We start from the raw sequence: 14,829 nt of genomic DNA on the forward strand, positions 1-14,829 counted from the left end.
ATTCACTGGTTGTATAGTCTCCCCACCTGGCTTCTAGCCCCTGTACCAGAGATTCCCTAGGCAGTGAGCTGGGTTTCTTCTAGAACAAGCTGGTTTCTTCTTTCAACCTTTTCAGTTTTTTCCATACTCAACACCTTTTGCAAGTATGTCTAGATCTTTTCTAGAGAGTGTTTTGTCTATCCCTATCCTATTACATCCATCAAATATACTTTTAAGCTCAAATTATTACAAGCGGAGTTGTATTGTTATTGCACACACACAATGATGTCACTTTAGTTTATCCTGCTTCTGCTTTTCAATCTTGTCTCACAAGGTCAACATTAGGGTAGCTTAATGTTTGTTCTCATTGGTGGGATCTCATCCATAATCCTTTTGTACTCAAATAAAAATTATATTGGCTTTAAAAGAATATATATGATGTGATGAATGAAAAAACATGCATTGTACTCATACTCAAGACATATATATATATATCTATATATCTATATACCCTCATAAGGGCACAATTTCAAAGCGAAGAGGACAGCATTCTGGCCTGGAGCTGTAGCGTTACCAGCTCACAAGCACCCTTCCGAGATGGTATTTCCCCCATTCTTTCGCATTTTCTCGCACCTTGATCCATTGCATACCTCTCATCACTCTCATGCTTGACGCAGATTTCTCTGTTTTTCTCAGATTTTCTAAGGGATTGTTGTGGATTTTTCTTAGGCGACTTTTGTGGATTTTGTTGCCTGGCCTTTCGCTTGTTAGCTGTACAGCAAATGTCTCTATCGCTCCATGGGATGCCTTCAACTATCTTCAAGCAGTTTTGTCCTTGTCCAGAAATCTGAATTCAAGAGAATTTTAGTCTGCATGTTTAATTTTAGGCGACTGGAAAGGCAGCCGACCAGATGGATTTAATATGCCGTCGTCCACAGGGTTTACCACTTCTAGCGGTAATAAGCAATGAACATCTATTGTTCGTTCTGACATTCTGAAAGTCACTTTCTGACACTCGATTTCTTGTAACCTTCAGAGACGCCGACTTTATTCTCCTTCTTTTTCTTGTCTACTGGATACATGAATATGTTTGTAGCGTGAATAGTCGGGCATCCGATCTGGTAAACAATTTGTGAATAGTCATGGTGGTGGCGTGGAGGACTTTTTCGCTCCTTGGTCGTAGAGAAATGTAGCTAAAGCAAGAGCGCGAGCGATCTCACCTGAGCATGTGGATTTTGTTAACTTACGATACTATTGGAAAAGCCAAGTGCGGAATACCTAGCTGTCTTATTCAAAACATGCACACTATCAATTGCTTCAAGCAAGGATTTGTCACTGTCATACATGAGTGTGTTGCAAAAGGCCTTAGTTGTTCTTGTGATTGTGTTTGATGCATAATGCATGTCCATACATGGGATAGATCATAGATCTAGGCTTTGAGAAGAGTCGCTATGAATGTTACGGCAAGATTGGGTTCTAAATCAATGATAGAAGATTGATTGATGGCTCCAAAGGTGGGCTCACCTACCAAGTGATGTTCATGCAGTCGTAATGCCTTATGAACCACCATTTTTGTGTATTTGTGCCATGCAAACTGGGAGATACTGGAATATTGTCTCTTGTCACCGTTGTTAAGTATTTCTTATCAAGTGCAATCTTGACTACTTGACCCTTGCTCATGAGCTCATAATTATGAGCGAGTTTGCATATTGAGTTGTATCCTTGGGCCTGAGGCTTCAGAGGTACCATTGGATGTTTGATCTCGGGGTGTGGAGGGGTGCTTGCTGACTTTGTCTCCATCATCCTTCTGCAACTGAATGGCCATTTGCATGATCGGCACATTTGGTCCTTGTGATATCCCAAGAATTGGGGATTCAGCTGGTCCATGTATTGTGGCAGCAAGAATCTAGCACAGGAGTCACTGATGAAATCGTACCAGCCATGTCTAGGTCACTTCCTATTGGAGTCGTGCAGCACTTGTGTCACCATGTGATTGCTTCACATGATAGGTACATGGGAGCATAGTTTTTCCCATACGTTACCATACGCATACGTCATACGAGTATGGAAGTGGCTGAAACATACATGACACTAATTTTACCCAAAAATATTTAGAAAAATATACATTTTTCACATTACATTGACATAGAGCTACAAAACTTGAAACTTGAAATTTGTATTAATATTAAAGTCATGATTCATGAAAGTTCAAAGAGTCCAGCCTCTAGAGACGAGAGTCATCTCGAATCTGGAGTCTGATACATAGTGTCAATGATAGATCAATACTACACCAAACATCATGATCAAAGGTAGTAGGTAGTAGAAACTTGGAAGTAGGTACTACACCAAAACATCAAAGGCAAAACATCATATAAGAAAAGGCTGCCACAGCCCAGAAATAAAGCTGAAAATTGAAATGCATCACGATTCACAACCGATGAGGCTCAAGCCTCAAGCTGCATCCTCATCCTCATTCTCTTGCTCATCCTCATCCTCATCATCATTTGCATCAGTGCCATCCTCCTCCTCCTTAAGACCATCCTTGAGGCCAACCACAACCAAAGTCGGCCAATAGTATACGGAGTACGGATTAGCAGCATACGTGTTAGAATTATTGTTATAATTCAGCAGTGACCAATGTAATGTAATAAGTAGGTTGGGGGCACTTTTCCCTCATTTTAGAGGTTTTTCCCCCTAACCACAGTTAGTTCACTAACTACAGTTAGTGAAGGATAAGGTTTTGTCACTTAGACAAAACCTATCCCACTCTTCAGTTGTACTACACTCTTCTATTGCAACTATTGCTTTCAGCTCTCACTCTCCTACTCTCTTACTCTCCTGCTCTCACACTCTTCTCTCTCTCCCTCTCCAACTCACATTTGGTATCAGAGCAGGTTGACCCTGCTCCCTGCTTCCTTGCTCGCAAGCTCGTTGCTCCAAGCTCAATAGCTCGCTGCTCCGTACGACCTGCACGTATCATCGTTGCCTGTTCGTACAGTCCTCCGTACAATCTGTACGGACTGTACTTTCTGCACCGTCGTACTCAGCTGCTGTGCCATACCAGCTCGTGCACTGTACAGCTCTTGTCGTTAGGTCAGTCCGTACATGCCGTACAGCTTGTCGCATGTACAACCGTACATCTGCGTCAGCCCGTACAACTCATCGTACATCCGACGTACCTGACTCGTACAGTCGTACAGATCCGCGTCAACTGTTCCGTACATCCGTACAGAAATCCGTACAAGAATCCGTACATCCGTACAGCCCATACAAAAATTCCTACAGGAATCCGTACATTGTACGGATTTCGTACTGACAGTTCCGTATTGTCAGTTCCGTACAATCTGAAGAGGCCGTACTTTTTGCAGATTTTTTCTTTGCAAGTGGACTCTGGAAGGTGTTTCGTGATAGGCATTTGCGCAAAGAGCCATTGTTTGGCTAATTTCTTGCAGAAAATTGGGGCTTTTGTAATTACACTGCAATTTTGGAGTGAAATTTGGGGATTTTGCAGGTAGAGAGCAATTTGTGCAACATTTGGGGCTTTTAGACCATTTGCCCCTTTCTGGTTGCAATTTCAAGCCACAAATTGGGACTTTTGTGTTGGGAGAGCAATTTTGCAAGTTTCAGTTCACACTGCCTTTCTGTAAGTGTTTTGAAGCACTTTTGGCAGGTTTTGGGAGAGATTGGATGCTCTGGCAGATTTCTGACAGAGACATTACAGAGATTTGAGTTGCATTTTGGAGAGCATGTATGCAGCTCGGAATGATGCCAGGGTGTCTTTTTTGAAAAGAGAATTGTCTCATACACATATGGAAGAGGGTGACTCCATGTCAGTGCACCTCACAAAGCTACAGGATTTACGAGAGCAATTGCTGAATATTGATGAGATCATTCTTGATTCAGAGATGATTACCACTACTCTGAATTCTCTTCCTGAGTCTTATCTTAGCTTTCATACCTCGCTGAATTTGTCATTGAGGGGGGGTGCAAATCCTCTCAATTTTCACGAGTTGATAGGACTTCTGTTGCAGGAAGAGCAGACTAGGAAAAACATGGCTTCACGAGCAGGTGAACATGCCATGCTTTCAAAATTCAAGCCTAAAACAAAGGGACAAACAAAGACATCAGCAAATCAGCCTTCCAGTGGTTTAGGACAGCCTTCTCAAAAAGCTAAGGGTGATGCAGGTAAGCCCAAGAAGAAGGGAATATGTCATTACTGCAAAAAGCCAGGTCACTACATTGGAGAATGCAAGAAAAGGCTTGCAAAAGAAAAGAAAAACAGCTCCAGTATGGCTTTTCAGATTCAGCTCCTCATGCATCTAACAATGAGCAAGCCACAGCCAACTTTGTAGAGCACGACTATGCCTTCTTGTCTTGCATTTCAGACTCTCAGTTGGCTGCTCCGGATACTACAGCCACTTGTAATGATGACTCTTATGCTTTTCTGACATGCAGTTATGATTCTTCCAAGGATGCATCAGCTTTCAGTGTCAATGAGACACAAAATACATGGTATTTTGATAGCGGTGCCTCAAAGCATATCACTTCCAAGAAGTGTCTTTTCACATCTCTACATCCACCTCCTGTTGGTAAAAAGGTCACATGTGCCAACAACTCCTCCTATTCAGTTCGTGGTACAGAATAAGTTGAACTTACAGCCATTGATGGCTCAACATTCAAAATTTCTGATGTCTTGTATGTGCCTGGTATCACAAAAAATCTACTTTCAGTGTCCACTCTTAACAGAGTTGGATTTCAGGTCATTTTTGAAGATGACAAGTATGCAGTCCATGACAAAGAGAATGACTATGCCTTGAGATTATCTGGCACTTTGTTAGGTGGTCTTTTTTAGCTTGACATGTATGAGAAAAGACCAGCACATGCTCTTGCAGCTTCCACTCCTACTGCTGCTATGCAGAATGCGGAGTTATGGCATGCCAGATATGGACACATGCATTATGGCAGCTTGATGACACTTCAAAAACATGCTATGGTTGATGCATTGCCTCCTCTTGAAACACCTCCTCCACATGCCTGTGAAGGGTGCATTCTTGGTAAAATGCACAGATTTCCTTTCAAGAAGGATGGATCAGTAAAAGCTGTTTAAAAATTACAGCTTATACATAGTGATGTCTGTGGTCCCATGAGGACTCCATCATTGGGTGGTCATCTTTACTTTGTCACTTTTATAGATGACTACTCCAACTTCTTGGTTTATGGGCTGAAACGCAAATCAGAAGTGTTTATGGTTTTCAAACACTTTGCAGCCATGGTTGAGAATGAATCAGGACTCAAGATACAGACATTACACACAGATAGAGGAGGGGAGTATTTGTTTGCAGATTTTGATGCATTTTTGAAAGACAAGGGCATTGCACATCAGCTTACAGTGAGGCTAACCCCTCAGCAAAATGGCAAAGCTGAGAGGAAAAATCGTACTCTTATGGAGATGGATAGATGCATGCTAAAAAGCAAAAGATTGCCTCACAAATTTTGGCTTGAAGGTCTCATGTGTGCCAATTATGTTTTGAATCGGGCTCCCACAAAAGCTTTGAAGACCAAGACTCCCTATGAAGTTTGGCAAGGGAGAAACCCTTCTGTGGATCATTTTCGTGTTTTTGGATGCCTTGCATATGCTCATGTGCTCGTTGAGTTTCGGCATAAGTCAAATGCATTTTTGTTGGGTACAGTGCAGAGAGCAAGGGCTACCGTCTCTACAATCCTGTCACACGTAAGATTATTGTTAGTAGAGATGTTATATTTTCAGAAAATTCAGCTCACACTCAAGCTGAATTTGATATGCCTACTTCTTCCGATGATGTCTTTGAGGGATTACTACCCATTGCCTTGGGTTCCCCTGCTGATATATTTGATGCAAATCATAATTTACAGATACCTCCACATGCTCTGATTCAGCCACAGGATGTCTTACCACCTCCACAAGCAGTGGAAGAGGTTGTTCAGCAAGAAATTGCAGATATACATGCAGCAAAAACAGTTCTAAATTGGTTGTTACAAACTCTCAGGAGAGTAAAATTGATGCTCCATTACCTGGCAGAACTCGTAGTGCAGTAAGGCACATGGAGGGAGCTCTTTCAGTTGAATCAGCTTATGCAGGTACTCTTCTTGATGAGGAGGAGCCTGAGACATTTGAAGAAGCACAGGATAATGTGCATTGGATGAATGCCATGCACGATGAATTGCAGTCCATTCAAAAAAATCAGACATGGGAAGTTGTCGATTTGCCACCAGGTAAACATGCCATAGGTACACGGCGGGTTTTCAAAGTCAAAAGAAAGCCAAATGGGTCCATTGATTGGTACAAAGCAAGGCTGGTTGCAAAAGGATATGCTCAGAAAAAGAGCATAGACTATGAGGAGACTTTTGCTCCTACATCCAGAATGACAACCATCTGGTCAGTTATAGCCATGGCTGCAAATTTTGAATGGAATGAACGTTCATCAGTTGGACATTAAAACAGCTTTCCTTAATGGAGACTTGTTGGAAGAAGTTTATGTCAAACAACCTCCGGGCTTTGAAATTTCAGGAAATGCACATCAAGTATGCAAGCTGAATAAAGCTTTGTATGGGCTGAAACAAGCCCCACGTGCATGGTATGCCAAAATTCATGCCTTTCTGACCAGCAAGGGGCTGCACAATAGTCCAACTGAAAGCACCCTCTACATCAAGAAGGATGGGGGGGATATTTTAGTCATCATTCTTTATGTAGATGACTTACTGCTCACAGGGTCAAATGAGGATAATATTGCAGATTTTAAAGCTGAATTGCAGACCACTTTCGACATGTCAGATTTGGGGCTGCTACACTTTTATTTGGGGATCCAGTTCACTCAAGAGAAAAGTGGCATCGTTATGTCTCAATCCAAGTATGTGCAGAAACTCTTGGACAGATTCAACATGCAGGATTGTAAGCCCATAGCTACTCCCATGGAGCCGGGGCTGAAGCTTACAATGCATGATGCAGGTGAATCAATTGATGTCACACTCTACAGTCAGGCTGTTGGATGCCTCATTTATCTCTGCAATACCCGACCTGATATTCAGTTTGCAGTTTCTCAGGTGAGCAGATATATGCACAGCCCAAAGACTATGCATTGGCAGGCTGTAAAACGCATCTTCCGTTACTTGCAAGGTACAAAGTCTTTTGGCTTGATGTTTCTCAGGGGGGGTGACTTGCAGATGCATGCCTACAGTGACTCAGATTGGGCTGGAGACTATGACACTAGGCAGTCCACAAGTGGCAATTGTTTCTTTTTGGGCAAAGCTTGTATTTCTTGGTTAAGCAAGAAACAGTCTACAGTGGCTACCTCCTCATGTGAAGCTGAGTACAGGGCAGCTTTCACAGCGACAGTTGAATGTGTTTGGCTGCGTCGTTTATTTGCTGATCTTCATCTTTTATTGGAGGGTCCTTCTCCAATTCTCACTGATAGTCAGAGTGCTATTGCAGTGACAAAGAATCCTGTGTTTCATGCTCGCACGAAGCACATTGAGGTTCACTATCACTACGTCAGAGAGAAGTTGCATGCAGGAGAGATCAGTATAATCTATGTGTCAACACATGACAATGTTGCAGACATTTTCACCAAAGCACTTCCACGTGAAAAGTTTGAGGCATTTCGCAGTGCCCTGAACTTATCTCCTTTTGGTGATTGATCATTTCCTTGTACATGACATTGGCACTGCAGGGGGATGTTAGAATTATTGTTATAATTCAGCAGTGACCAATGTAATGTAATAAGTAGGTTAGGGGCACTTTTCCCTCATTTTAGAGGTTTTTTCCCCTAACCACAGTTAGTGGTCCTTCTTGAGAAGTCTTCATCATTAGTATCACTTGAAAGTACTAGCTTCTTAAAGCTACCCATCCAAGTAGGTCCATCAAGAAGGCTCCAAGTGCCTCTGTCAAGAAAGCTCCTCATGTACTTGTCTGAAACATTTTCACCGTCCATCCTAACAGGCATTGAATGCCAAGCTACTACTGTAATTATCACATAAATATACAAGGAGATGACATACCCATGGCTTTGTTGCTTGCTATGAAAACAAGCCAAGCAATGAAGTACTCCCTATCAGCACACCTGTGAGTTTTGGAGCCAATACTCTAGTCAGTGCATCCTCAGCATGCTCTGAGCAACATACAATGTCCTCTTGATCTTTTGGGGAACCTGGATTTTGTGACCATTGCTCTACACTGGACATGAGCATTGTCATTCTTGGATCTATGCATTTTGGCAAGGTGCTACATGGTGTAATCACCAAGAACAACTCACCTTCAACAATATGAGTTGAATCTTTTTCCGGTTCATCTCTCTAGAGTTTTTTTCTTGCTTTTTCTTTTGATCAGCCTTTTTCTTCCGGCAATCTCTTGCCATATGTCTAGGCATATCACAATAGTAGCACTTTTTCTTCATTTTCCTCTTCTTACTTTCTCCATCAGAAGAGTTTCCGTCCTTGGAAGTGCCCTTTTTCTTATTTGGCTTGTCTTTCTCTGGCTTGCCCTTCCCTTTACCTTTAGTGACGTTGACGCTTTCTCGCTACCATCATCCTCACGCCGCTTCTGCCTTTCGTCCTCCAGGAGGGACCAAGCTCTTTGAAGGTCAAGGGCTTTGATGTCTCTCCAGCTGTCAGGGTTGTCACTAACCCATTGAAGCTTGTTGGCAGTTTACTTAGCATGAGCACAGCCAACCGATTGCTGTCTACCTTATGACCTACAGCAGCCATTTCATCCTTGAAGACTTTTCACCAAGTCACCATCTTCCATGTCCAGCATGAACAGCTGATTTTGGAGCATTGGTATTCTCGTTCTCGTACAAGGCTTTCAGAATTTTCCATCCCTCAGGTGAGGTCACCACCAGCTGAATGTCTGGAAGCACTGAATCACAGTCGTCGCGATGATTATTGCCAATGATTCAACATTCATTCCTTTACATCATCTGGATCTGCTGCCCCTACAAACCACATGCAACCATGTGACTCTTGAGTTTGATCTTCCAGATTGGGTAGTTTGTCCCATCTGGCAGCCCCATCACACCAAAACTTGCTATCTTCAAGGTCCCCATCTGCACCTGTGGGATTTTATTTCAAGGAGAATTCTTACACAAACACTGACCTTCTTGTCACCACCTCACTGATCAGAAGTTGCCTTCCTCTTTCAGTTGTCGAAGTCCACATCTCTCTGCCTCCAACACAACTCTAGTCTCACTGATCTCACTTCCAAGCACACCAAGATCTGGCTGCTCTTCTGGACAGCCTGTTGCGAGGCCAAAGAAAGCCCCCAAGGCGAGAGGCTTTATCACCATCCTCCTTTGAGCATATCTCACCTATCTTTCCATCATTATAGCATTAAACATTTCTAATAAGAGGGGCACTTGGATAGTCACTAGCTCCCATACAGGCATTGGCATCACTTATAGCCACCACAAGCACACTTTCCTTCCTTGGTACCTATTTGCATATCTATGACAGTCTAACATAATATCTTCTCATAAGCCTATCCATGCTGATTGGCTGAGTGGAAAAGCATGATGACTGGTTTGACCCCATGTGCATTGATCGGACCTATGCTGGGACCCCTGGATGGAATTGGAGTTGTCTGGGTGAGAGGGCAGTCTCAGGTTTTCCTTTGTATTTTTCTCTGGTGTGTTCTCCAGCAGATTGAGATGGACTGGTTGTGCTGTGACTCCTGGCTGTCATTGAAGAAGAGCCAGCCTTTCCATTTTCCCCTCCCTGTCTTGTGTCGCTTGTCTGGTTAAGCTATGTGGTGCTGCACTTACCAAGCTTCTTGGTCTGCTCCTCCTTGGGCAGATAGTTCATGGCGTGGGCTTCTGTTATAGAACTTGTTGCATCATTTGCTGCATTATCTGTTTCAGTTGTTGATCTGCATTGTGATGGACTGGAATACATGGGCCAAAGCTTCCATAAATTTGTTGGTGAACCTATTGCTTGGGCAGAGGTACGGCATCTTCCTGATTTGCTGGCAGGGGCATGAATGCCTCAGCTCTGTATCCAGACTTTCCTTCAAACACTCACTTGCTGAAATCTACTCTATCTAATTTTTTTGTGTGCAATCTGTAAGAATCATTAGTTTTTTTGGAAAATAAAATAAAATGATGATTATCTGTGTATGCTACAATAGAGAACCTAGCTGTACTCATGATAGCTTCAACAGACAGATTCAGACTCAGGACTGAGATCAGGAACTCCACATAACAAATATTGTCATTAAAAAAAACCTGTGAAGCAAACAATGTGGCCAGAAAAATGACCGCAGTCATTTAAAATATAGATTTAGAAAGATCATTTTCTTCTGAATGTGAGAGAGCATTTATACTGACATGGTCTCTGGATATGGCGGGAGTCTAGGCAAACAAGCACACCATCATTCTAATGCAGCCCAATTCAAGCAGAGCAACTCGAACATTCATGGATTTCGACACTGTTGGCCAGGCTATGGATGGTAGGTTTCTCAACAGGTTGGAGGAATGTTTTATCTTTGAGTTTAACTCGTGCATGGACCAATGATGGATTTTCTGGAGGGTGCATTGCAACATCAATAATGTTTCCTCGACAGCCTGAGTGACAAGTTATCTTTTGAAATGAAGGAGCTTGCATGGACCTGTGATAAGTTTTCTTGAGGATGCATTGCAACATGAAGAACATTTTCTTGACAACCTGGATTGGAATAGGATCTTGCATGTAATTCTTTCTATTAGATTGTCTGAGGTTGCGCTTCCAATATATGTACTACCTTAGAATGTATGTAGAGTTGGAAGATGTACAGGCTTTCTTGGCATTTAAGTGCTGTATGTGGTCTCCAAATTGTAGACTATGCAGTGCCTTCATGTTGAGGCATGCACGGCTGTAAATCTGCATGTCACCCCTCTCAAGACTACTGCACACATGTCTATAGGATCTTTTCAATGAGACGCATGCCTTCCATTATTCTTTATTCCTCATTGTGATTCCTTTTGAGTAAATCTCTGGTCTAATATCCACTTGCTGTGGCAGAGATACTTTTTTTCACAGGTACAATGTTTGTGCCAATGGGAGGAAAACTTATTGATCAGAGCCTTAATTAGTATTTATGACAGCCATTTGTGTTGTAAATTGCACTCAAAAGATAAATTAGGAAAATTAATCAAGTCTGCTTCATGCATTCAGGCATTTGTGCCTTGTTCGAGAGAGAGTTGAATGTTCGGAACTCAAGTCTTCGAAATATAACATATGACATATCCGATCTGTACAAGTTTGTTGATGAGCAGGTGGACATGAGTGCCCTTGTGTACGTCCATCTCTTTGCGATTCACTATATAGGACATCAGTTTGTGTTTTCTTTTGGGCAGCTCTTTTAATGGTTTAAGTTGTGTTCCTTCTATTCATGAGTTGAGCTGATCTTTCAGGCCAAACCGGTACGATCCTTAAATTCAGGCAGATGTGATTTTTCCATTATTGAATTGATTGACCTTTCTGGGTGAGCAGGTTTGATCCTTCAATACAGGCATATCTGCCTCATGATCGGCAGTGGATTAAACAACGGGTGTTCCAACATTTGAAGAAGCTTGCTGGGCAATCTAGTTAGTGGATAAGAGCATGAAAGGTTAATTCACCTGTATTGAATTCTATAACGTGTCTTTAGAATATATTCTGCTGTGGCCTGACATCAGCATGAAGGTATATAATTGTTTTTAAACTTCCAACTTTCTTGCTGTTTTGTCTATGGTGTAATTTTTTCCATTGTTTGTCCAGCTATACAACAAGAAATATCTGAAGATAGTTAATTACAATCTGCAGGAGAGAAATATGGGATGTAATTTTGGTGTAATGTCAGACATCAAGCTGATCTTTTGTTTAGAAAAGGCTTAATGGGGTATTACCATCTGCAGGAGAGACATATGGGATGTATTTTTTGTGTAATCGCAGACATGAAGCCACTTTTTTGTTTAGAAATGGCTTAATGGGGTTGGTGGGGCCAGCTAACAGTTGTAACATATTTGTACTGAGCTATCAACAACATGCTTAACCTGGATCCTACACTTGGCAAATATGTTCTCAATTGCTAGTGCACTAATGATTTTGGATAGGCTGTTAAGATACATCTGCAGTGTCAGACAGTTACTTTTAGTAGTGCTGCTCTTATACAATAACAAATTCACATTCTGTGCCTCTCACCACTTCAAGTTGAGGTTGCGCGAGCACACCTTTCCATGTTTTGTTTGTTGTCTCTAAGCAGCAGATGGATGTGTGTATGTGTGTGTTTACACACACATCCGCATACATGGGGCACACACATCATCGCCCATGAAAGGGTGATACGCATGACATAAGGGCGTCTAGCTTTTATTTGTACTTTTGGTCCATGTTATATGGTTTGTATTCATTTGAGGTAAACACACACACATCCGCATACATGGGGCACACACATCATCGCCCATGAAAGGGTGATACGCATGACATAAGGGCGTCTAGCTTTTATTTGTACTTTTGGTCCATGTTATATGGTTTGTATTCATTTGTGGTAAGAGTTATTAGGGTTAGATCTGGTAGGATGATTTTTTGGACTTCCGACAGAAAGCCATAAACATGAAAAACACGTTAGAACCTTGAACTATGCAAAGTTGATTTTTGGGATCAAAGAGTGAACATGACTTTTTGGTCATAAAACCAACACACTGACTCTGAACAACATGGTGAATGCTGAGTCTGACTTAGTTTTGATAGGGAAAATGCCTATTTAAGAGAGTCTCATTCTTTATTTCACTCAAAGCATTCAACCCCTTTTGAGAGGAGAGCGAGCTGCAATTTGGGATTGTATTGTCTTTTGTACACCTTTTTACTTGTAGCATCCTAAGCCCTCACAATTTCATGGTTTGGATGCTCACATCATTGTATTTTTGTAGCATATGCCCCTTAAGTGCTCTTAATTGCCAGGCTTCATCATGGTCAACTCTGTCACTCACTTCTGGTGTGCTAATAGAAACTCTCTAGGAAGTTCTTTACGTAAATAGATATGTGGACATGCTCGACTATACATACATAGGAGCAAGTATTAGCTTATACATTATACGCCACATGATGATATTTGTGGTATGTCATAGAGACTAGTCATCATGATGCATAGGAGTTGAAGGTTTCCAACCTCACAGATGACCATTATAAGGTTGAAATTGCAGCGGTAAGGATGATTCCAAAAGTTGTTATAATGTTTAGATGACATCTAGTTTTCAAGACATTAAATTATTGTCTTAGTGATGGAGCTAGGTCTTTTCAATTATCTATTTAAATTGTGATTTTTTTGTAAATTATAATTACTTGTCATATTTTGAAAAAGTACTAAATAATATCTACGTGAAAGCATAAATAAAATTTTGCATTTTTGGACCACTTGCTCTTGCAAGAAGAGGTGAAATGTTTTGAGACAAAAAGATACATCATTAAAGAACCAAGGGACAACCCTAGTACTCAATTTGTGCTTGGATACATTCTTCTTCAAATGTACCTATATTGTCAGAGGAATCAAGAGAGATTGGAGAATTTATGCTTGGTTGAGAGTGGGTAAAGCATCATATGTTTGGTTTTGGTCCTCATTGTCAAATGGTCAATTACTTGGTGCTACTCTAAAGAAGACAAAATGGTGCTATGCTTGCTCTTTTGAGTGTGCTTGTGTCTCCTTGATCATTTCTTCCCTTGTGTCTCACTTAGTGTGCAAGGACTAGAGAACATAGAAAATTTGACTTCCCAATTATGGGGTCTAGTAAGATATCTATGAGTCAAGATTGTGATCTATTTGCTTGATGTTTGTTTATGGCTAGGATATGAGGGTTGGTTGTCGTCAAATATACTATGGTGCTTGGGCATGGGCAAGTATCTTATTGAGAAATCAATGTACGTAAAAACAGACTAGTTTTTCTCAACATTTCTCGTTACACGTCGCCTAGTGCCTGCCTAGCAAGAAAATGCATGGTTAGGTCTTGGTTACACATTGAGTGAACAAGCCAAGCCCTTTGGACAAACTAAGGATGAAGGGGTTTGCATTTATTGCAACAAGGTGCATTTGCCTATGTGGTTTAGGCTAAAAAGGTTGTGAATTAGATAGTGCAAGTGTAATTATTGACATCGTGCGCTAGGTAAGCCTTAGGCGCCATTGCTCCTTCCAAGCGCTCAGGGGGCAATGATGTGTGACCAATTTAAGAAAGTTGATTGATTACACCAATGTTTTAAAACAAATCACAAAACTTGGCGTTTTAAATTTTTGAAGGTTTGTCTCAAGCATTTTCAGATTTTAAAAGCTAAGATACAACTAAATGGTTGAGAATTTTACAAATTTTGCAAAATCGAGAAACTATTTTTTATAGGTGAATGAAATTGTTGTAGGCTTTATTGTATATGGTTTGTAGATTTTCAGTGGACTGGATTGTACGGCTAAGATTAAATCTAGGGAGGGCCCACTTTCACAATTGGAACGTCATCTCACTTGTAGACATTCCCTTCGACTGTCCCACCTAGAGACATTTGCTCCCATCCCTTCGAAACACATCTCAACATGCATGAAGGCCCACTTTTATATTATTAATATTGCCTTTTTCGCCATAATCGATTTGAGGAGTTAGGAGGTTTCTAATTGCCACATGTTAGATGGTGGTTGGTTAGGAGGGTTCTAATTGCCACATGTTAGATGGTGGTTGGATGCTTGTTTGTCTAATTTTGTTTGATGCTCTTTATCTCTCTTTTTATCTTACTTGTGATCAAATAGGTCTTATAGTTATGTTGCTTCCCTAAGCTATGGATTTAGCCTTGTCACTATTATTGTTTGCCTCAATTCTACCAACGTTGAAG

The 14,829-nt window shown here is 41.3% G+C and overlaps 1 protein-coding gene across 5 annotated transcripts; it reads left to right on the forward strand.

The window, feature by feature from the left end:
• The first annotated feature begins 454 nt into the window (after positions 1-454).
• LOC147890440 (enhancer of rudimentary homolog) lies at positions 455-12,179 on the forward strand. Of its 5 annotated transcripts, none has more exons than XM_087390723.1 (6): positions 462-579; positions 823-935; positions 10,360-10,453; positions 11,158-11,278; positions 11,476-11,593; positions 11,788-12,179. In XM_087390723.1, exons 2-5 carry the CDS (start codon positions 891-893, stop codon positions 11,573-11,575), a joined length of 360 nt encoding a protein of 119 aa, XP_087246849.1. In that variant the 5' UTR covers positions 462-579; positions 823-890; the 3' UTR covers positions 11,576-11,593; positions 11,788-12,179. The 5 variants fall into 5 exon arrangements, 4 of the variants coding, with proteins under 4 accessions (XP_087246850.1, XP_087246851.1, XP_087246849.1 ...); XR_015542752.1 differs by having other exon boundaries at positions 465-579; positions 11,476-11,667; positions 11,788-12,177; XM_087390722.1 differs by having other exon boundaries at positions 465-579; positions 11,743-12,175.
• Positions 12,180-14,829: the final 2,650 nt, after the last annotated feature.

This window comes from Dipteris shenzhenensis, chromosome 19 (assembly GCF_047967505.1).
Source record: "Dipteris shenzhenensis isolate YYH24624 ecotype China chromosome 19, Dip_SZ_1.0, whole genome shotgun sequence".
NCBI lineage: Eukaryota > Viridiplantae > Streptophyta > Polypodiopsida > Gleicheniales > Dipteridaceae > Dipteris > Dipteris shenzhenensis.